This window comes from Sarcophilus harrisii, chromosome 2 (genome assembly GCF_902635505.1).
Source record: "Sarcophilus harrisii chromosome 2, mSarHar1.11, whole genome shotgun sequence".
NCBI lineage: Eukaryota > Metazoa > Chordata > Mammalia > Dasyuromorphia > Dasyuridae > Sarcophilus > Sarcophilus harrisii.
The window spans coordinates 414,934,409-414,958,824 of NC_045427.1; the positions used below are offsets into that span (position 1 = coordinate 414,934,409).

General features: G+C 35.1%; 1 protein-coding gene and 1 long non-coding RNA gene across 2 annotated transcripts in view; one reads left to right on the top strand and one right to left on the bottom strand.

The window, feature by feature from the left end:
- The window catches only part of SPINK5 (serine peptidase inhibitor Kazal type 5), a 59,072-nt gene that overhangs the window by 31,264 nt on the left and 3,392 nt on the right, over positions 1-24,416 (bottom strand). The window contains exons 2-8 of the mRNA XM_031953711.1: positions 23,132-23,157; positions 11,816-11,946; positions 11,551-11,614; positions 8,928-9,055; positions 6,528-6,609; positions 3,274-3,401; positions 2,614-2,677 (exon numbers count right to left, since the gene is read on the bottom strand). Coding sequence (XP_031809571.1) covers positions 2,614-2,677; positions 3,274-3,401; positions 6,528-6,609; positions 8,928-9,055; positions 11,551-11,614; positions 11,816-11,946; positions 23,132-23,157 — 623 coding nt within the window. The remainder of the gene's footprint in view (positions 1-2,613; positions 2,678-3,273; positions 3,402-6,527; positions 6,610-8,927; positions 9,056-11,550; positions 11,615-11,815; positions 11,947-23,131; positions 23,158-24,416) is intronic.
- Positions 1,693-23,182, top strand: LOC116421683. The gene is made up of 4 exons (XR_004232173.1): positions 1,693-2,123; positions 2,667-2,780; positions 11,604-11,748; positions 22,964-23,182. It is a non-coding gene; the product is annotated as an uncharacterized LOC116421683 (long non-coding RNA).

The window sequence follows — 24,416 nt, forward strand, 5'->3', positions numbered from 1 at the left end:
ATTAGATATGAAGCCTGCATCTCCAATGTACTTACCATTAGAGGAAAGACTAATTAAGGAATATCAAAAAAGTTTTCCACAAGCTTTCCTATGCTTTCTTCTCTACCACCTCAAGCATTGTTAAGATCTCTGCTTAAGAAAAATCTTCATTGGCTCTCTATTGCCTCCCAAGTAAAGTTTCGAATTTTCTGCTTGGCAGTCAAGGTTCTCTACAACCTAAGAGTACTCTACTACTTTACAATTTTGTGTTGTTACCGCATACTCTATGCTGTAGCAAAATTTGGCAGGGTTTCCTATGCCTACATACCCTGAAATATTCTGCCTCTATGGCTTTGTTTACATTATTTCCTAACTCTGAAGACTCCTATGCTGTCCCTTTACCTGATATCTTCTTCCTCAATCATCTTTGAAAGCTCAAATAAAATTGTACTTCATTCAAAAACAACCCAATTTCCTTAATCAGTAATCTACTTCCCCTGCTTCCTGACATAGTACTTGGTTTTCATCTCTTTAATCTTATTATGAATTAACATGAATTACAGTACCCACATTGATGTCTTATATCACCAACTAAACTAATTTCCATTAAGACAAAATTCTTATTTATAAATTTATAGCACCCCTAGTTTACCCAATGTATGGGGTCTAAATGCTATGTGCTTAATCAATGGTTGCTGAATGGATTGGAACTTAAATACTCAGAAAGATAAAAGGACAAAAAGACTAAAATGCTCACCCACACCTGAGAAAAAGAATGGAGGTAGGAGCTATTATTATTCACATTCTGGTCTGGCCAGTATAGAAGAGAACCATAACAGTCTAAGAATAATTTAGCCATACCATATAGCTGATTTATGTTAAACTTGCAGTCAGTAAGACTCCTGGGTCTTTAATTTTAAACATTTGTCTAGCTAGATTTACGTACAGTATTCTTACACTACTGAATTTTTTTACTCAAATAAAAACTTGAAAGTTTTCCATATTAGATTCCTTGGTAGATGTTTTTTTCTTGGTAGCCAAGAATTGAACGGTTAAAAAAAATATTTTTTATCTGAATTGTCTCCACTAATTTATTAGGTAACACAGTACTGTAAGATCAGAGAATGTCAGAGCTGAAAATAATTTCATAAAACTTTTAGTCTAAAGCATAAATGCTGCAGAAGAAGAAAGTTCATCTCAGAGAGGCCTTCTATCTTGGAAATCTAAGGCTCTTTCTACTGCTCCATCTTGCCATTCTTAACTTTGGGAGTGATATCAACAACTTCCAACAACATTTAACTTCTAATAGAGCTGCACTATCTGTAATACTAGACTTTACTATCTGAATAGGGTCAGGTGTAAAACTGTCTTGAACTGCCTAAGAATGACTTCTCTGTTGGAGAGTACTAGCTGTGCTTCCTTCATTGAAGGTTCCTATGCATAATGCAATCACCTGAGTATCCCAGTCCATCCAAGTTCATTGATTCCCATCAGAAAAATAATTGTAATTTTCTTTATAAGGCAGGATTCATGTTAAAATATTTGTGGCCAACCCACTGACAATGTAATTTTGTAACAGATGTTAACTAACTCACCAGACAACTCACTTTATAATCAGTTGTGGATGCCTTATAAAGGTTGTAATAACCAAGGAGCCTTCAAAAATAAAAATAAAGAAAAAGGAAGCCAAAAAAAATCATAGTCTATAACTCTTAGAGCAAGAGAACATTTTAAACACAAATCTTAGAACACAAAATATGGACCCTGAGAGCTGGAAGGTTGTTAGAACCCAGAACAAAGAATGTTGGGCCTGAGAATATAGAACATAGAATGTCTCAAAACATAAAGCACAGAATATCAGAAAATAAAGATGTTTTAGAATGTAGAACCCAAACTATTAGACTTTAGAAAATAGAATTCTAGAACTGAGGATCCTTTGAATACAGAATATCAGCCCAAGAACATAGAAGATAAAATAACAGTATCACAAGGGACTTTTCAGTACAGAATGTTATAGAACAGGACATGAATCCTCACATTTTTTGGCTTCTGTTTATTCTTTGGTACAACGAGACAATTGAATTAAATGATCCCTGAGTTTCCTTTTAGGTTTTGAAGATCTATGAAGCTATTTCATGTACTTTGTAAGTGAGCTCTCATGTAAACAGAGGTAGGGAAGGGAATTGAGTTGATTGTTATACATACAAAGTCTCAAATATAGTCTTGCTGAATAAAAATGGCAAGAAAATAAAGCAAAATATGGAGCCTGAAAAATAAAATATATTCACAATTCAAGATTTAATTAGTAACTTTCTGGAAATGGTCTCAGGATGATTTTACCTTTGAAGGGAAGGATGATATGAATGATTAAAAAAAAAATTGTGAATGCAATTGCCTAGTTCATGACACAGGGATAGGAGGTATTGTACTTTTTATACTAATTCCAAATGAATATAGAGTTAACCTGAAGTGTATCCAGGTGCTGATATTCGATAGCAATGTGACTATATATAACAGTTAAGTTCTTTGAATGTTCTTCATTTATAAAGAAGAGCTAAGGTAAATCCTTACCTTACCAATGTTATAAGTAAAGTGCTTTAGAAATGGTAAAATGCCACAAATGGTAGGACTCACTTTTACAGCATTTCTGCGGGGTCTATTGTGATCTTCCTTTTCTTTCTCTTTAGCTTCATTCTGGCTGTTTGGAGAAACAAATGTTTTAAGTAGAAACACAACCAAATGCCTTAAGCAAAGAAAAGAAAATCCTGATGACAGATGATGGGTTCTTGACTTTATAAAAAGTAAGTGAAATCAATGGATCTCCTTTTCAAATAATGTTTTGTTGTTTACATTTAATATAGAATGAAATACTAAATTTTAGTTAGAAGTTTAGGCAGAAATGTAATTTTTTCACAATCATAGAAAATTCATGGATACTCCAAAAACAACAACAACAATAATTGTGAACCTCTGTGGAACCTGGATTAAAAACCCTAAAAACAGACCATACTTAATTAAAACTGGCAAGCAGCATTGCAGGTTGAGAGGATATGATATGCATGCAAAGATTTGGAGAGGTCACCTAATGTCACTCTACATTTTCATTTATTTCCCTCTTGCATTTTGTTGGCTCCAAATTAAGTCATTTTATGAACCCACCTCCTTGATTGTCAATTAAGAGCCTCTTTACAAATAGAATAATAAAACTCAAAGGAGGACCATGACCATCAGTGAATCCTATGGCCTTCACTTCATTCACTCCCATACCTCATTCAGCACCTTTGTTGTACTCACAAGAAAACTTCACACATAGAACACGTGTTGCCATGCATTTTGCCATCTGGTCCCAGAATGGGGTCATTCTCTCTTGTGCAAGCCATTCTTCCATTTCTCATATAGTTGCGATATGGACTACATAGCTCCTACCCACACAAAGAAATGGAAGTTGACAAATTTATTTTTCTTTGTTTCCCTACCTATCTACTCCCCCTCTAGATTTTTTTAGCTTAAAGAAAGACTAAAAAAGTAAGTATTATACCAGCAGGAAAATCTCTTGGTTCATACTTAAAGAATTATCTCCAAGATCACTTGGAATTCAATTAGACCTGAACTATGTCTCTCCCATAAGTCAAATTAATTTTTTTCAGGGGTCCACTTAACTTATATTCTTCTTACAATGAAATTCTAGGTATAAAAAATTAGAAAAGAGAGAAGGCTAGCATTTTGCAATGAAAAGAGTTTTGATTTAGTTCTAGTGCTTCTTCTGCCTTCATATCATTTCTGCCTGTTACTAGCTGCAAGGCCTTGTATAAATCACTTTGTTTCTCTGAGAACCAATTTCCTTACTTGTAAAAGTGAAACAGTGGTACTTGTAGTATCTGCTTTTCAAGTTGTTATAAAAAAGTTTATTTTAGTTTTAAAATGCTAAAAAATTAAATATATATAAAAACTAATAAGATTGATTGTTTTTGTGACTGTGCAAGCCATACCCCTCTGGATCTCAATGTCTTCCACTGTAAAAAGAGGATATTGGACTAGCTAAATCTATGATAATTCAAGAGTGGAAGATCTCTTTGAGACTAGGACTTCATTGAAGGAGGGGCATTTCATTAGGGTTTTATGAGGCCTTTAGAGCTAGTGACAAGCAGAGGAAACCCTGGAAGGTTGGAGGCCCTAGGACAATTTTGGGGAATCCTACCCCATTGTCTGGATGGGCTAAAATGTAGGACATATGATCAGGTTTGTCAAATACTCAAAGGGAAAACAAGGTGTTATGGAAAGGGTTTGTGAATACAGAATTAGAAGACTTGAATTTGAAACTTGTCTTGTGTGATATTGGTGAGAATCTGGTATGAAGTATTATGTGATATTGTATGAGTTCCTTTTCCTCTTTGAGCTTCTGTTTTCTTATTTCTAAAGTGAGAGGTTTAAACTAGATCATTAACTAGGTCCACAGAGGAGCCAAGATGGCAGAGAGTAGATAGGTCTTTGTCTGAACTCTTCCTGGCTTCCATCAGAATAAATACCACATCAAGCCTGTGAACTGGTTTTAGAGTGACAGAACCCACAAACATTTATAATGCATCAAATTTCTAGCATAAGATGCTTTGAAAGGACTTCAGGAAAAATCTGTCTTGATTAGGCAGGGTACATAAACAGGCCAGTGCAGATGTAACACAGGAAGGCCTTTCTAGTGGGAGGTTCTTAGCCAAAATGTAGCAGCATTGGCTACTCTGTCCTGGTTCATAAGCCAATGGATCAGCAGACTGGCTATGAGACCTCCAACACAACTACAAAAGGCAAATTATGAACTCCTAAATCACAGCATAACAAAAGGGACTTGGCCACACCTACCCAGAACAAGAAGGAAGCCTGAAGCACCAGCAGTGGGGCAGTGTAAAATCCCTGCTGCTTTGTAGAGGAAGATTGGAAAAACCTACCCTTTGTCCTAGAAGTAGACCACAATCTTTAAAAAATGAGCAAAAAAAAAAAAAAGAAATAAGAGCTTTGACCACAGATAGCTATTATGGAGACGAAGAACAGATCTCAGACGCCGAGAACAAAAGGTCTCCAGATGTAAGCTTCAAATGATATGAACTCAAAGACTCACATGGAAGAATTCAAAAAGGATCTTTAAAGAGAGTTAGAAAAAATGGGGAAAGGAAATGAGAGTTTTACAGGAGAATTTGGAAAAAAAGAAACACAGAAATTGTCTGAAGAAAACCATTCCTTGAAAATCAGAATTGGTGAAATGGGAAAAGAGAACAAGTCCATAAAAATAGATTTTAGTGAAATGGAAAAAAAAAAAACAATAACAATGAACAAAACAGCTCATTTAAAAGTTCAATTAGCCAAATGCAGAAGGAAGTAAAAAAGCTAAATGAAGAAAAAACTGATTAAAAACTAGAATTAAACAAATGGAAGTAAGTGGTTCAATGAGACATCAAGAATCAGTCAAACAAAACCAAAAGAAGAAAAAAGGAAAAAGGAAAAAATAGAAGAAAATTTAAAATACCTCACCAGAAAAATAAGTGACCTGGGAAACAGATCCAGGAGAGGCAATCTAAGAATTATTGGACTACCTGAAAACAATGATGACAAAAGAGCCTAAGAAACATCATTCAAAAACTCACCAAAGAAAACTGCCTTTATATCCTAGAACCAGAGGGTAAAATAGCTATAGAAAGCATCCACAGATCACCTCCTGAAAGAGACCCCAAAATGAAAATTCCAAGAAATATAGTAGCTAAATTCTAGAGTTAACAGAACAAGGAGAAAATTCTGCAAGAAGTCAGAAAGAAACAGTTCAAATATTGAGGAACCACATCAGGATTACCCAAGGCCTAGCAGCTTTTTAAAGAATTGAAGGGCCTGAAATAAAATATTCCAGATGGCAAAAGAATTTGAACTTCATCCAACAATAAACTATCCAGCAAAGCTAAGAATTGTTTTCCAGAGAACAGATGGATATTCAATGAAATAGGGGATTTTCATGGGGTTTTTTGTTTGTTTGATTTTTGGTTTTGGTTTGTTTTTTTTTTTATTTTTTGATGAAGCAATTGGGGTTAACTTGACCAAGGTCACACAGCTAGGAAGTGTTATGTGTCTGAGGCCAGATTTGAACTCAGGTCCTCCTGATTTCAGGGCTGGTACTCTATCCTCTGCACCACCTAACTGTCCCATTTTCATTTATTTTCAATTAAAAAACCAGAGCTGAACAGAAAATTTGATCTTTAAATACAGAATTCAAGAGTAGAATAAAAAGGTAAAAACAAAAGGGATAATAAAGTACAAGCTGGCTCTAAATCCTGTGACACTGTGACTTACAAATGCACACACATATAAATACATCTGTGTCCACATATGGTTTTCTCTCTTTCTTTCTACTCTCTATATAACACACATATATGTATATGTTTGTGTGTGTGTTTTGATGATATATATGTGAATTATATGTGTGGTACTCCCCCCGATCACAAGGTGATTTGCATTTAAGACATGACTATAATCTAGGGAGTCCAACTAGGTAGCTTGCTGATGATACTCACTGCAAATGAAGTAGTGTTTACTGAAGTAGTCTTATCCCGTAATTTCTCTTCATTTCTTTTCCTTTCATCAGCTTCAGCTTGGCTACAAGGGAGAGAAAGAACATGAAATCAATTAGGAATAGAAATACAACATTTTTTCCTCTTTTTTCACAACTGCTTGTCAGCTCTCATCCCTCAAAGGGTGATCAGTAGGACCTTTCAGCAGTGAGGCACCAATGAGATATTACTAAGTGTGACAGCTTTTCCCTTTAAATCATTGCTCCCCAAAAATGTCATCTTCCCTAAAGGGCAAACCTCAGAGGAATGGCAAAAAGATATAGGCAGCCAAATGTATCACAACCTTATTTACAGCAACTAGGAGTGATGATGAATAAGAATACAGAGTGTGGGGTCAGGAAGACCTGTGTGTAAATCCCACATCAAATTGTATTGGCTTACTTTCAGCAAGTAAGTCACTTAACATCCATGTGCTAGTTTCTTCATCTATAAAATCGGGATAAAAAGAACACCTACTTCATAGGATTCTTTTGAGTATTCAATAAGTTAAACTTTGAAAAACTTAGAGCATCATACAGATGCCACTTTGCAATAAGCTCTGTACAACCACTTAATTGACCAATCCTCAATTTCCTGTTCTTGTAGGCATTTAATCAGGAAAGGAATGATTCTCTGTCAGTGATGGTACATGGGTGATTTTCAAACTAATTCAAAGTTCACTAATTCTAAGGTCACTTTCCTGTACAAATTTAAAGTTTGGAGACTCAAATATTCTGAGAATCTAAGATTCAAAGAGTGAACTTTTGAAATATTTAAAATTATTAACTATTTAAAATTCTTTAGTCCTAAGACTCTAAGAAGGTCAAGATTCTATCTAAATGGCCTGAGAGTATAAGGCCCTAAAGGATTAAGATTAGATTCTGTAACTTCAGTGCTTAAAGAATCTAAGTTTTTAGGATTGTATGGTTCTGAGACAGCAAAGTACTGAAGGCTGGGCCAAATATGCTCCTATCTGCTAGTTCAGTGAAGGCAAACCTTCAACTTCTCCATCCCCTGACATTATAACAGAAATAGCAGGACATTTCTTGGACCTTAGAATTTGAGGTATAAGTGGTTAAACGAGGTATGGGGACAGCTTCCAGGAAGGGATTCAACAAAGACTCCAGATGTGTTATTGTGAGTGTGAAGAATTTCTCAAGTGGGTAGACCTCAAATATGTATATAGCTTTGTAATGAGCTTTGAGGGGGCATAGGTTTCTGTGTGAATACATCTAGAGGTGGTGGTCTGGGCAAGTCTCAGAGAGCATTCAATTACTCAATTCTCTGGAGGATTAGGGTGGGATATGAGGGAATGAGTTCAGGCCAAACATTTGAGATAGAATATAGTTTGTATTCTGCCAATGGGTAATTCTCCAGAATCTGGTATTTACCTTATGCTAGGGAAACATGAGAGTTAGAACAGAATAAGATAGCTCAAGATGCAGGTGAACAATTCCTGGGTATAGCTGCTGGAGTGACCGGAAAACATGGATCTAAAGATTATCATCTAGGGGGAATGTTGGGGCCTATGATTACAAAGTGTGAATAGGCATAGACTTGAGTTAGCACAATTCTGAGTCCCTATTAGACAGAAAGGAAAAGAGAGTGACAGCCCCAAATACAATGTAAGTGGGCATTGAGTGAATGCAGGTGAATCTGAGAAGTGTTCAATAGTAACACTCAGAATCTGAAAAGCATGAAGGGCCTGGTGTGAGCCAATCCAAATGAGGGCAACAGGATTAAGAGAAATATACCCAATTTCTACAATGAAGTAAATGAGAACAATAAAAAGCAAAAACTAAAACTAACAAACAAAAAGAAACAACCTTTAATTTTATTGTAATTATTGTAATTAAAATTATTGTAATAATTATTGTAACATGGTCCTGTTATATAGAAAATGTGCCTCCCTCCCATCTTTGCAGGACAAGGCTTTGACTTTAGAATAATGTATGTACTATCAGTCTCAAATGATGATTGGTTTTAATAAATTGCTTATGTCCCTTTATAGTTTTTATTCTTAATAACAAGGGTTAGACTAATGGAGTAGGAAGGTGAGAAGTCTAAATATGAAAATGAGAATAACTTAAAACTAAAAGTTATCAATAGGAATTAAAACAAAAGACAAAAGGTCTGAACTTCTAACTTTCTAATATTCATTGAACAGTAGTTCATAGTCCTATCCTGCAAGAGAACAAAAGCACTGCCCTCACTTTCACATCCCAATATGTTCCTGCAAAGAAAATTATTCAATTTAGGGAAGGAATGAGAAATCAGGTAATGAGAATAAAGGTTTGTTTTATGCAAAGGGACAACCTCTAAAGAGTCTCAAGCAGACCTCCTGCTACCCCTTTTCATACTCACAAAAAGGCTTTGCACATGGAGCACTTGTTCCCATAATGCTTGCCATCAAGGCCTTGGATAGGGTCATTCTCCCTGGTGCAAAAGAGTATGCCATTCCTCATCAGGTCCCGGAATTCACTACATATGGCCTACAGAAGGGAGACAGATACCTGGGTTTTAGCTTCCTATTCATTTTTTATGTCCATTAGATATGAAGCCTGCATCTCCAATGTACTTACCATTAGAGGAAAGACTAATTAAGGAATATCAAAAAAGTTTTCCACAAGCTTTCCTATGCTTTCTTCTCTACCACCTCAAGCATTGTTAAGATCTCTGCTTAAGAAAAATCTTCATTGGCTCTCTATTGCCTCCCAAGTAAAATTTTGAATTTTCTGCTTGGCAGTCAAGGTTCTCTACAACCTAAGAGTACTCTACTACTTTACAATCTTGTGTTGTTACCACATAGTCTATGCTGTAGCAAAATTTGGCAGGGTTTCCTATGCCTACATACCCTGAAATATTCTACCTCTATGGCTTTGTTTACATTATTTCCTAACTCTGAATACCTCTATGCTGCCTCTTTACCTGATATCTTCTTCCTCAATCATCTCTGAAAATTCTCAAATAAAATTCTGCTTCATTCAAAAACAACCCAATTTCCTTAATCAATCATTTACTTCCCCTGCTTCTGACATAATACTTGGTTTTCATATCCTTAATATTCCTATTATGAATTACAATGATCCATATTGATTTTATATCACCAACTAGACTAACCTCCATTAAGACAAAGTTTCTTATCTATAATTTTATAGTACCTCTAGTTCCCTAACATGTGATTCTATAAATACTATGTGCTTAATTAATGGTTGTTGAATGGATTGGAACTTAAATACTCATAAGGAAAAAAAGACTAAAATGCTCTTCTACACCTGAGAAAATGTCTTTGATTTCTTTCTATTAAAAGAATGGAATAATACTCTAAATAAACAAACAAATATATAACTTAAGGAATAAATAAACAGATGAATGAATGGTTAATAAATGGATGGATAGATGAAAAAATAAATGAACAAATAAATTTTTTAAAAATTACTCAAGCATGTGTGCAATAGAAAAAGCTACTAATTGAAAGTATGAGGCCTAAGTCATTAAACTCAGTCTGCCACCTTATTAACCATAAGACCCTGGGCAAGTAATTTCCCCTTTCTGAGTGTCTACTTTTCTTCTATGTAAGTAATGTTTGGAATGCCTACCAGTAGATCACTGATGGAAGAATTACTAAGGATAACTCCAGTCTTGGAGTCAGAAAGACCTGACTTGACATCTATCCTCAAATACTTACCAGTTATGTGATCCAGGGCAAGTCATTTTAGTTTTGTTGGCCTCAGTTTCCTCATCAGCAAAATGTGAATAAAAATAGTTCCTACCTCTCAGGATTGTTGTGAGACTCAAATAAGGTAATAATTATAAAGCACATGGGATAATACCTGGCACATAGTAAGCAGCAGAAAATTTAGCTATTATTTTTAACATTTTTATTGTTAGCCTAGAGTGCATTTATAGAAATGTCACTTTGATTATGACTAGATAAGTGATACTACCATTTTAGGAACAATGCCTAGACAGTTATTACTAACAATCTTAACAATAAATATAACACTTTGAATTGAAACAGCATTTTCCAGTAACTCCAGTGGAGTTACCACATATTCACACTGTCATTCTCTACTCCCTTCAAAGGAGAGAAGGCAGGAATTATAATTATATAAGGACCCTCAGACCTAGAAGATTGTTAGAACACAAGACAGAATATCAGACCTAAGAACATAGTATGCCAGTCCTTAAAGATAGAGTATAAAATGTCAGAAAATAAGAATGCCTTAGAATATAGAACCTTATCTATTAAACTTTAGAGCATAGAATTCCAGAGCTAGAGGATTTTTAAAATATAGAATGACCGCCTCAAATCACAGAAGACAAAATATGAGTACTGGAAGGGACATTTCAATGTACAATACTGTAGTACAAGACATAAATGCCCACAACATATCTGGACTTCAGTTTCTTCTTTGTTACAAAGAGAATACTGGTTTTCACAATCTGTGAAATTGTGTTATATACTTTGTAAGTGAGGTCTCATACAGAGTGGCAGAGATGGGAATTGAGTTTTTATATACACATAGTCTCAAATATAGTCAAATATTCCAAATATGGCAAGAAAGTAAGTCAAAATATGAAGCCTAAAGAGGAAAATATATTCACAACTCAAGATGTCGTTAATAACTCTTTGGAAATGGTCTCAGAATGATTTTATTTATGAGGGAAGAATGATATGGATGATAAACAAATATATGAATGCAACTGTCTGGTTCATGACACAGACATAGGAGGTATTCTACTTTTGTTACTAATTCCAAAAAAAAAACAAGAAAAGCAGCCAAGGACAGTGGAAGGAGCATTGGACATGGAGTCAACCTGAAGTGAATCTAGATTGTGATATTTGATAGCTATGTGACTATATGTGACAGTTCTGTTTTCTGAATGATCCTCATTTATAAAGGAGAGCTAAGAGTACCACCTCTACAATGTTATGAGCAAAGTACTTTAGAAATGGTAAAATGCCACAAATGGCAGGACTTACTGTTATAGCATTTCTGCGGGTTCTATTGTGATCTTCCTTTTCTTTCTCTTTAGCTTCTTTCAGGCTGTACGGAGAAATAAATGGTCTATGTAGAAACACAACCAAACCCTTTCAGCAAAGGAAAAAAATGGTCATGATCATGTGTTTTTGACTTTTTTGGAAGCAAGATAAACCAATGGATGCCTTCTTTAAATAAAGGTTTGTTCTTTACATTTATAATTGAAAGAAATGATAAATTTTTGTTCAAAGTTACTTCTGTACTTACAAGAGTTCTGCACACATGGAACATTTATTTCCATAGGTTTTGCCATCAGGACCACGGACTGGGTCATTTTCTCTTGTGCAGGCAAGCCTTCCATCTTTACTTGCAAATTCCCGAAAATCACTACATGGATCCTGGAAAATAGAAAGAGATTTGATATCATGACAGCTTACTAAACTTAATATCTTTTTGCATGAGATGACTAAACCACCAATCTCCAAATTCTTTGAACTCCAAGGAGTAGAGTAAGCTAGAACAAAGTCAGGCTCAAAAACTATTCTGAGATCTAATATAAAGATAAGAATTAAAGCAAAAATCTAGAATACACCTGTAAGCTAGAACAATCCTATAAGCTAGAACAAAGTCAAGTTCAGATCTTAGTACAAAATGTGGACTACAACTAGGAGTTAGAACAAGGTCAAGAGCTATAATAAATTAAAAGAGTAAGGCAAAGTCAAACTCAAAAATTAGTCCAGATCTAGAATAAAACCAGAGATTAAAAGAAATCAAAAAATAGAGTAAACTTTTGAGCTAGAAGAAAGTGCTGATTTTGGAAAAGGAGGGGGAAAAAAGTAAGAGAGACAAAGAAACTCAAAAGTTAGAACAAACTTAGGAGTAAAAACTAACATAAGAAATGAAAATTAATGTTTAAAGAAATGTAAGAGATAAAATAAAGTCAAGGCTAAGAACAAATTCTAAAAGAGCCTCAAATGAAATAAATGAGTCCTCGATTTTTCTCTCATAAGAGGTCTGGCTATAGTATGAGTCATTTCTTCTTGCTCTTCCTCAGAGCTATCATACTATGATAGGGACCCTAGGTGAGCCAAATAGACACTGCCCAAATCCAAACACAAATAGCCTCAATTGCTTTTTTTAATCTAAAAAAAAAACACATTCAAATTCTAAATGATGTAATGAGCTATTTCCTCTACAATGCCCATCAGAGGAGGAAAAGGAAAGGGAAAAAACCATTAGTTCTTGAAGAAGGCCAGTGTGCCCTAAAGAGACTGAATCCTAATAATGGACACATATTCTAGATTGCTGGATATTTATTCAGAATTATTCTCACAGCAACCCCCAGAAACAGGCAGTTCAAAAACTATTTTCATTTTGTAGATAAGAAAAAAATGATATCCAAGGGATGGAAGAACCTTGTCTAAGGTCATTTTCATACAGTCAAAAAATGAAGGAGCTGAAACTAGAACACAGGTTTTCTGATTTACAGATTAGTCAAATTTGTAATTAGAAAATGGTGGTGGTTGTTGTTTTTTATCATTGTTATTGTGTTAAAGGCTAGAAGGAATTTTAAGAGATCATCTAGCACAATTCTATCTATTATAGAGATGGGAACAATGAAACTTAGTGAGGGGGAGAGTGACATATCCAAAGACATATCTGCTTAGTGACAAAACTGGAACTGGCATCCAGATTACTTGACTTCCAGTTAGGAAGTCTTTCTCTGCAGAAAATTCATCTCATATATAGTCCTCCACATGTAAATTTTTCCTCTACTTTGTGTGGCCTCTCTCTGGGAAAGCTTTATTTAGCATGTTCCTTCAGCCTAAGAAAATACAAGGCATCTTACTTAAAGATAAACCAAGCCATGCTGCTGTTGGTGGAAGTTGTGAACTGATCCAACCATTCTGGAAAGCAATTTGGAATTATATTCAAAGGACAGTAAAACCAAGCATACCATTTGACCCAGAAATACTATGGCTAGGTCTCTATCACAAAGAGATCAAAGGAAAAGGACCTATATGTACAAAAATATTTATAGCAGCTCTTTTTGTGGTGGCAAAGAATTGGAAATTGAGGGGATGCTCATCAATTGGGGAATGGCTGAACAAGTTGTGGCATACGATTATAATGAAATAGTATTGTGCTATAGGAAATGACAAGCATGATATTTTCAGAAATATCTGAGAATACTTATATGAACTGGGGCAAATGAATAAGCAAAGCCATGAGAACAGTGTACACAATAACAGCAATATTGTGCAATGATCAATCATGAACATTTAGCTATTCTAGACAATACAATGAAACAAAAAATTGTTAAGAACTTATGAAAATGTTGTCCACCTCCAGAAAAAGAACTGATGAAATCTGAATGGAGATCAAAACATACTTTTTTCCTTTATTTTCTTGAGTTTTTTTCTGTTTTCTTTTATGGTATTGTTAATATGGAAATATCTTTTGTATGACTGCACAGATATAAAAAAAAATAAAAAATAACAACGAAACAAAGTCCTTGTCATTTAAAGTTCTTTGGTGTTTTTAGAGACCATGTTATAGGAATCAAAGAATATTATATCTGGAAGCCACATTTCAATACAGAATGTCAGAGTTGCAATGAACATTAGAATATGGAACATAAAATGTCAAAAGCAGGTGGAAATCAAAGAATGTTCAGAGATTGATGGGACCTTAGAGGCTATCTTGTCCCTCATTTTTCAAGGGAGAAAAACTAAGGTTCAAGAGAGGACCAGTGATATTTGCCAATGGACAGGGAGTCAGAAACTCCTTGAGACTGGTTTCTAATTCCAATAGAATATAAACTCTTTGAAGTCAGAGACTGTTTAATTTTTGTCATTTTATTACCAGTGCCTAGCACAGTTCTTGACACATAGTAGTACTTAATAAATGCTTATCAGCTGTATCTACTCTTTGTAAGATTATTTTAACATAATCTAAACTAGTCAAACTCTTTGCTACTCAGTTTCCTCATATAAGGCAATGGTAAAAGGTGACTCATTTCATAAAAACAATTGTAGAGTTAATGAAACAAAGCCAACCAAGTCACTTTCTTATTATAGACAAGAACAGCAAGAGGTATAGAAAACTTGGCTCTGTGGAAATATCTGGTGAGTAAATTTTAAAATATCCAAATGCTGAGCAATTGCTTTTCTGACCTACGAAACCACATTGCATACAGCCTTCTGGATCTTCCAGTCCAAAGCAAAATGTTGAAAAAAATGGACTTTCAGTTAAAAGAAGCTAGAATTTTCCATTTTTTCCAAATAATTTTCTGGATGTTAATTTTCCCTGATGTGAGTATTTGACCTGGTACTAACCCAATCTTGTTGGAGAGACTCTCGTACATTCAGTCAGGACCATTCACTAAATCATCCTTTTCCCCACTCCACCCTTGCCCACAGAGTCCTATGTGGGCCATTGTTCCAAGTTCACATCAATGCCACCCACCTATCACAAAGGTTGATCTAGGCCTACACATTGACACACCCATGCATTGCTCCCTGGAGTCACTGACTTTGGTATGTTTTGAGTGGAGAGTGGGTAGAAGTTACTGTGACAACATATACTCTCAAGTCAGTAGTAGCACCTGGGTTAGAACTCAGTTTACCTATCTACATAGCCAATATCTTTTCTACTGTTTCAGAGGTCACCAAGTAAGTTCTGACTGAGATGAAGAAAACACTTTCTTTCCTGCTCTAAGAACATGGATAAACATGAAGTTCATACTGAACTTGTCTATTCATTTTTATCAAATTAATCTCCAGAATTCTGTGCTTTAATGTCTCTTCCAGTTCTAACATTCTGTGTTCTAATAATCAATGTTCAAAGGTCCTATTCTGAATTGTAATTCCAATCCTGAAAATACTTATGATTTAATTATGTGGGGACTCCTTTAATTCACACAGATCATCATCTCTCTAGTTGCTGTTATTGGTAGTAGTAATAGTAGTAGTAGTAGTAATAGCAGTAGTAGTAGTAACAGTAATAGTAGTAGTAATAGTTATAGTAGTGGTAGTAGCTGTTATTATTGTTGTTACAGCTGTGGCAGCAGGAGATATTAGCATTTACATATTACATTAAAGTATGCAAAGTTCTATATAAATATTATCTCATTTCATCCTCATAACCACCCTGAGAGATAAGGGCATTATTTTTTCCCATTTTATGTGTGAGGAATTGGAAGAAAATGAAGGTCAAGTGATTTGCTTAAAGTCAGAAGTATCTAAGGATGAATTTGAATCAAGTTTTTTTTTTTTTCCTAAATTCAGGCCAGGCACTAAATCTGCTGAGCTTAGTAGATGGCTTGATTGGTTTGTATGACCAAAAGAATGAACAAACCAGTGATTGATCTCCTATGTAAGATCCTTAAGCTGAGAATGTGCTTAAATAACCAATGTAGTCTTTAACAGTTCTACTCTTAAGTTTTTCTTAAGGAACAATTCAGACTCCAAGAATATCAGCAAGGTCTGGTTCCCTCCACATTTCTATACACTGAGGAAATATATTAATTTATATATGATTCCATTCAATTAACTTAAATTATTTTTTCTGGCCTCCTCCTTTTATATTAATACTATTCAAAATATTTCCTAGTTGAAAAGAAATTTTCTTTAAAATGGCATTATTGTATAAATTGTTTTCCAATTGTGTTCACTTCTATCTGCATCAGTTCTTACAAATACTCAAAGGATTCTCGGAAGCTATCCCATTCATCATTTCTTAAAACATAACCTATTCCAAAGCTTTCCTAAAGCATAGATCTAATCATATCTGCTCCCTATTCAACTCCAGTGACTTCCTATTGCCTCCAGAATCAAATACAGAATGATCTATTTAGCATTCAAAGACTTTTTTAACTTGGTCCCCTTCTTCTCTTTCCAATCTTCTTACTCCTTGGTATACACTCTTTGGTCCAGTGACACTGACTTTCTCATTATTCTATAAACAAGATAATTCCATTTCTTGGCTCCAGAGCATTCTGTTTGGCTGTTCCCCATGCCTAGAATGGTCTTTCTCCTCTTCTCCCACTGCTGACTTCCCTAGATTTTTTTAAGCCCCAACTAAAATCCCACCTTCTACATGAAGCTTTTTCCGGCCCCTCTTAATTCCAATATTTTTGTTCTGTTAATTATGTTGTAGTCATTCTGGTAATAGCTTTATTTTAATTCCTTTTGATGTTGTCTTCCTCCTTGATTGTGAGCTACTTAAGGAGAATTATTTTTTTCCTCTTTTTCTATTTTGAACATTTAGCATAATACCTACCACATAATAGGTGCTTAGTAAATACTTATTGCTTATTTGCCAAAAGGAATTCCAAAAAGAACTTCTATATTTTTGTGTATATGGACCCCTTTTCTTCTTTGATTTCTCAGATTATATAACCTAACCATTAAAACTATCCCCATAGAATCTGTCACTGTTGAAGACATCATTTTCATCCTTTTAAAAAAATATTACAGTATGATTCTCTAAGGATATCTAAAATGGGAAAAGAAAATTCCAAAGAGATTACACCTAAATTTGTACCTGGGCTCTGCCATTTCAAGCCTGTGTGATCTTAGGCATATTCCTCCTCCTCTCTGGGGCTCAGTTTACCTTTATATAATATGGGAATATATGGCCAGATGATCTCTAAAATCCCATCTATCTCTAAATCTTATGATACTCTTTCTTCATACCACTTAGGATGCTTCTTGTGATGCTAGAAGCAGAATTACATAGTAGAAAATATAGATCAAAGACCTATTGTTTTAAAAGTTGAACTCAGTAAACCTGGCTAAGACACATGTAATCAGACCAATTCAACAAATAGTTACTGAACACCTGCTCTGTGCAGATAGAGCCTTGGGCTGAGGAGGAGGCAAAGGTTGACAGTACATACTTTTTACCCTTAAGGGGTTCACAGTCATAGATGAGTATCTCATAGAAATAGAGACATCTGAGGCACACCTAAGAAACATTGTAATGGAAAATGATAGTTAGTTTGAGGGTACCCAACTCAACAACTCATTTTAGATTCCTTAAGCCAGAAAGCCTGAGTCCAAATCTCAACTTTGACCTTTACTAACTATATGACATTAAGCAAAATTCTGAATCTCTCTAATCATCAGTATTGTCATATGTTAAACAGGAATTTAAGTGAGTGAACCAGGAAGGTCAATAGATGAAGAAGAATGAGAGGAGAGAATATGAGGAATGGGGTAGGTAAGAGACAGAGAAATGAAGGACAATGGGGGAAGCACATTCCATAGAAAATGTGGGTTTGAATCCCATTCCTGCTATCTACTGACTTTCAGCAAGTCATCTTACCTCTCTGGAATTCAAAATTAGGAAGATAGACTTAGTGATCTCTAAGGTTCTTGTCAGTGCTAATATTCTATGATTCATTTGGGTAAACTCCCTCATTGAAATCTCGTTGTCAACTCAAGACACCACAAAAATGGTAGTTTTTGTTACTAAAAGACAGAAGTGAGAGCAGTCCTGGAGCATGTGTCTGTCTATATGCTTGCATGTGCATCCATACATGTGTCTGTGTTTGTATGGTGCATTTATTATATCCAAGCTGCACTGTTAGGGCTGCATGTTGAGTTCTGCCAATATGAGGAGGAAGTAGCATTTCTAGGAAGCCAAGGAAGGAAAGAGAGGGGGCTCCAATTAGTATGAAGATCTCAAAATGGGTAGGATTTATAGCTCATGGGGTTGAGAGCAAGATTGGACTCACTTGTGGGATTCCCTCCACCTAGTAAAGGCAGACTTAGACTCTTTTTTTGTGTGTTCATTAGAAAAGGAATGGGAGTGACTAAAGATATCCAGCCAGAACGCCTGGCTAGGTTAAATGGTCTCCCTCTCTCTCCCCTTTCTTGGCTTCCTAGAAATGCCACTCCCTCTTCATATTGGCAGAACTGTACATGCAGCCCTAACAATGCAGTCTGGGTGTAATAAATGTACTCCATTACCACTTACTTGAACTATTTTGACAGGCTCTGAATGTATCTATCTGCCCTTAATCCTCTTGCCAACACGCGCATGCGTGCACACACACACACACACACACACACACACACCATTCAATACATCCTAAACATTCTATCTATCACCTTAATAATGGATAGATCAGAGAATGTGTCACAGTCCCTCACTAATTAGGAAGTTTAAGATTAAGAATATGTTCATTTTATCATGTATAGACAGGGAAAGGGATTTATTTAGGGTCACAGTTCTAGTAAATGGCAGAACCAAGATTCAGAGCTAAGGCTTTTGATTCCCAATTATTCAGCAATCATGCTACTGAATCTGTCACATGCCTAGCAAATCAAGTATAAGTCTCTGAATCCTTGTATTTATAAGTTCTACATCTAGTTCTAGCCTTCTTCTTTAGCCTGCTCTCACACTGCTTCCCTTCCTTATGACAGTTCCTGTCATATTGTACCCAACCTCGTATGCATTGCCAGCTCCATGCATCTATTCACAATATCATTCCATGTTATTCTCCCTAATGCTCAATTTCCACATGTTGAAATCTATTCTTACTTTCATGTCTAGCTTGAGCCAGATTTCCTTTAAAATGGTTCCCTTGAACTTCTTCAAGATTAATGACCTAACACATGGCATTCATCTCTTTTCTATTTGCATGGTTGCTTGCACTTCATGACTCCCTTCCATTTAAATGAGGGTAATTGAGTGCAGGGCCTGAGTTTGAGAACTTTATATCCACTTGGATTAATGGAGTAAGTGATACATAATAAATGCTTAATAAATGTTTGCTTACTGACTGAACCTTCCTCCCTCATATATCCTCATTTCTGAATTTGTCTTTATTCTTATCTCAATCTACCCATTAACCAGGGCAGAATTTCTAGATACCTGAGGAGGAAAAGACCTTTACTTTCTATAGCCCAGACACTGGATTTGAAATCATAAAACCAGGGTTTTAGTCCCAACTTTGCTACTAATTATCCGATTGAACCTAATTGAATTCAACTGAACCTAATTGAACCCATCTAATTCTAATTGGACAAGTCAGTCTCCTTCTCTAGATACCTCATTTTTCTCCTTTTTAACATTAAGGAGGATTATATCCTCTTCTTAATTTTCAACTATATCCTTAGTTCTAAGCTCTATTGCTCTAGAAATAAGTTGGCCTCTTTGAGCATCACTTTCCTCTGCTATGAAATAAGAATAAATATCTATATCATTGTTCTGTTGTAAGGAAAGCATTTTGCAAATCTTAAAGCATGATAGAAAGGAATATTATTAAAAGAGCATAAAATAAACCTATTTTAGGCTTTCTAATAAACAGGAGAATCCTTCTGCATTTATGGTAGATGATCTCACTTTGAATCGAGCTGGAGAGTTAACATCTCTCTCTACCTAGCTGCCCAATTTCTAGCCTTTGACTTATCTTTTTCTGAAAGAGAGACCAAGAGAATTGTGGTCTAGACATGCATGCATTACCATGTGTGTTTGCCTGTGAGCTCACTGAGAGAAATAGACTGCTCCATGGGTCACAAGCAAATTGCTTTTGCTTTTTATCTTCAAAATAAAGTCTTATTTACTATCTTCTCTAAGAAATGATCCATTAGGAAAAGTAGATGAAGGTTGAAAATGGATGAAAAGCAGAACTAATTAATATCTTCAAGTATCTGAAAGGTTATCGTGGTTTAGAGGGATTCAATTTATTCTGCTTGATTACAGAAGGCAGAGCTGAGACTAAGTTAGGGAAATTGAAAGAATACAGATTTGTGTTAGAAGATTCTAACAGTTGGAGCTATCTAAGAGGAGAACAGGTTTACTTGTAATTTAGCAAACTCATTTTCATAAGAAGTGTTCAAGGTAGGTCTAAATGACTTCTTCTGAAGGACTGTCAAGGAGAGAGGAAATTCAACTAATTCATTGTTTTGGTGGACAGAATCAGTAGCAAAGGAGGAAGTTACAAGGAGGCAGAAAACTTGTTAACAAAAGACTTTCTAACAAAGAGAGTTGCCTAATAAAAGGAAAAAAAGTCCCTGAAAGGAAGTGAGTTCCCATCACCAGAAGTGTTCTAATAGAGATTATATGATTTACCTGGTCAGAATATTGCAGAAAAATCCCTATTTGGAGCCACTGTTAAATTAGATATCCATTTAAGTACTCCTCCAGTTCAGCTATTCTAAAATTTAAGGGTCCATTCCTTTTGAGTCAATTAACTTCAGAACTATCTTTCCTCCCCTGAAAACCCACTTGTCAGATGATAAAAAGGAGTCAGGAAGAAAGGGAATGTCTCATCAGCATTTGATACCTTAGGGAGCTTAGCAAGGAAGTTGATTTTTTCCCTGCTAAAGTAGAATACTCCTCCAGTCCTAAAAGAAATATTTCTTCTCTAATTTATGGTAACAGATTGGTTCCTCCATGTCTTAATAGATGGTCTTTATGATTTTTTAACTAAAATATAATAACAATCATCTGAAAGGCAATACTCAGCTGATGGACCTTTCCTCACTAAGCTAAGTTCAGCACATCAAAGACAAACTTTGTGGGTATAGACTAGACCATCTTGGGTAGATTTTCCAGCTGGAAGCTTTCAGAGTGGGTTTATTGACCACTTGTCAGGAAAACCATGCCAAGAATGATTATTCAAGTATGAGTTGAAATAGAATACCAGAGATTCTATGGCTCTAAGTACTATAAATTAGGAGACTACAGAATTGTTTTCCATTAATTGGTTTAACAAAATCCTAGAATCTAGGAATCTCAAAGCTGGACATGCTCATAATTGGCCTTTTAGTCTAGTCTCTTACTAAAGTGCTTTTCTGATTGCCTTGCAAAGAGTCATCCACCTCTGAAGAGGAACTGATACAATTCAAAGCAGTCATTATTGAGTAGGGAGCCTGAATTGTTAAATTTTTCCTTTTCATGAATCCAAATCTGTCTCCCTATTTAGTTTCTAAAATCAAGAAGCAGAAAATCTCTCTTATCAATCCTCATTCTGAGCAGATGCTCAGAAGAAAGCATATCTAACTTTCAATATCTATTTGTATTCTATATAGCAAGAAACTATATATTAGTCCTTCAGAGCTATGAAAAATATTAGAATCCTTGACAGAATATTTTTTTATTTTTCATCAAGATCGAAAATTTACTGCATTTCTGTGAGAGAAACCAGAATATAGCCAATGTAACTTTCCATATTTAGAAAGTATCTTATTAAAATGGGGACACTTGGATTTAAGCAGCATATTTAAAATCTCTGTGTGGCTTCAAGCAAAACTTACTAGTAATCTGACAGGATAGTTGTGAAGAGAGTGCTTTGCAAACCTTAGAGTGTTAGTATTATTATCATTATTACTACTACCATCATTATATTGTAAGGAAAAGAAATAGTCATCTACAGATTACATATACTTATGTCTTAAAGAAAACATTTCTTAATAAGATTATAAAATTGTCACTTTAGAACTAAAAAGAGTTTTTAAGACTCTGGTCCAATATCCTGACTTTGTAGATATGGAACAGGAGAAGTAATATTGTCCAGCTTCACACATCATGTTGAGTGGTTTTTCCAGGGTCAGATAAGTAGCATCTGATTAAGGCAGGTTTTGTGCTCTTTCTCCTATAACATGCTACTTCTTAGATTTTTTTTTTGCCTTTGTTAAATTTAATACGATATCTTTTTAAGATTCTAAAATTCTTTTGTATTTTAACATTCTGTATTACATGATAAGCTATTTTATGTTCTAAGAGGGTTTATGATATAAGAAGAATAGTGATAGACTAACCAGACAGAAGCTGATTCTAATCCTGCTTCTTAAATTGACAAACTATATAATCCCAAGCATGTAACTGAACCTCTTCTTTTTCTTGTATGTAAAATGAAGATGCTAAGATCTACCCAAGCAGGTCATTATAAAGAAATCATTACATAAACCTGAAATCACTAAAGAAATGGAAGTTGTATTTTGAAATGCCTTCCAATTCTAAGTGGCTGTGTTCTAAGATCCCTTCCAGTTCTAACATTCTATGTTCCATGTTCCAAAGTCCCTTCCACCTCTGACATTTTTTCCTTAAGATTCCTTCTAGTTTTCACATTTTATATCTAAGATCCCTCCCAGCTCTATCATTCTGTATTCTAAGATGCCTCTCAGCTGACATTCTATGTTCTAAACACCTTTTCAGCTTTGAAGTTTTTTGTTTGTGTTCTATGTTCTATCCTTCTTTGATACTTTGATACTTACTTTGATACTTTGTGTCCTAAGGCTGTACCCTGCTCTCAAAATTCTTATTTGCGTTATAAATTTCCATCCAAGTTCTAATATTCTAGATTCTGTGTTCCAATTTTAACTGCGTTCTAGTTTTAACACTTTATCTTCTCAAGATCTGTGACCTAACCCTTGCATATATCTGTCATGCCCTGTATAGGTCTGTTCATGAATCATTCATGAAGAAGCTGTGTTTATGTTTCTGACGCAGACCATTAAGCACCTCTCAGTAGAATGAATATTGTTAACACCCAGGTGTCCATCACCAATCATCTGTCTTCAGGGATCTGGGAATAGAATCAATGAAGAGCAGAAAAGCTGGACTAACCTGCATATCATCTTCACTGGCAACATCTGGGAAAAAAGCAGAGATGCAAAAGATAAGGTAATTAAATCATCAAAAGCACATAATTCACAGACAGTATAGCTTCTGAACACAGCCAACCACTCCCCCAAAGTGAGTGTTGCCAGTGAGGCCCACTAGAGCTTTGTGGCATGAACTCTCAGATGATCCCTTAACATTTCCTCCTATTCTTTGCCCCTCCCTTTTCTCTGCTTGTTGAAACTATACCTAGCTGACCTTCAAGGCTCAGTTTAATGCTGCTTCTCCTAACTCCTTCCAACTCCCCCTCTTATTTAATCTTTTCCTCATATGAATTTAGAGTACTTAATATTCTTCTTAAGCATGTTTTGTAATCAAAATTCACAGTAATCTGTATCCATACTTTAAATTATCTATTTTAGACAAGAAACAATGTTACAAAGTACAAGAAGCCCTCTCCCTGAGAACAAAAGATTTGAGTTTGAATCATAGCTTTGATATTTCCTAGCTGTGTAAACTTAACAAGTCAGTCCTTTTCTCATTTCCCATTAGTAAAAGAGTTATGATGATATTTATTCCACTTTTCTCCAAAGTTATTATGAGGATAATTCTCTATAAATCTTAATAATTCCAGAGTTATCTTCTGAAGTCAGAGAGGAGTTTAATGTATCTGTATGGGTATACACATACAAGTATATAAGTATATGTATGTGTATATACTGTGTATCTAATAGGGGTGTGTGTGTGTGTGTGTGTGTGTGTGTATTTCCTTGGTATTGAGCAGTGTCTTGTAGTAGTTTTAAAAAAATAAATGTATGGCACAGATTTTTTTAATGTATAACTCCCTCTTTCCATGAACTTTAAAATATAAACACTATTCTAACAGATTAGTCTCATTCCTAAGACAATTTAACACCTTAAATATTCTTAGATTTGAAAAGGACTTTGTAGATCAATGCACTCAAGCTATTGCTTTAACAAAGGAGAAAACTATGGCCTAACAGTATAGTAGAAAGAGCCTCCCATTTGGAGAATAAGTAACCCATTTTGAATCTCTTTTCCTGTCATTAACTTTCTGACTTTGATCAAATCTCATAACTTCTTGGCCCCACTTTCCTCATCTATAAAGGAAGAGAGACACCTACAATCCATTCCAGCTCTAAATGTATGTTCCTAAGACTTGACTAAGGTCACACAGATAATACATAGTTGAGATATAAACCCAGTTATCCTTAATTCTATTACTGAGCTCTATCCCCTATATCAATTTTTTTTTTAATTTTGCTTTTCA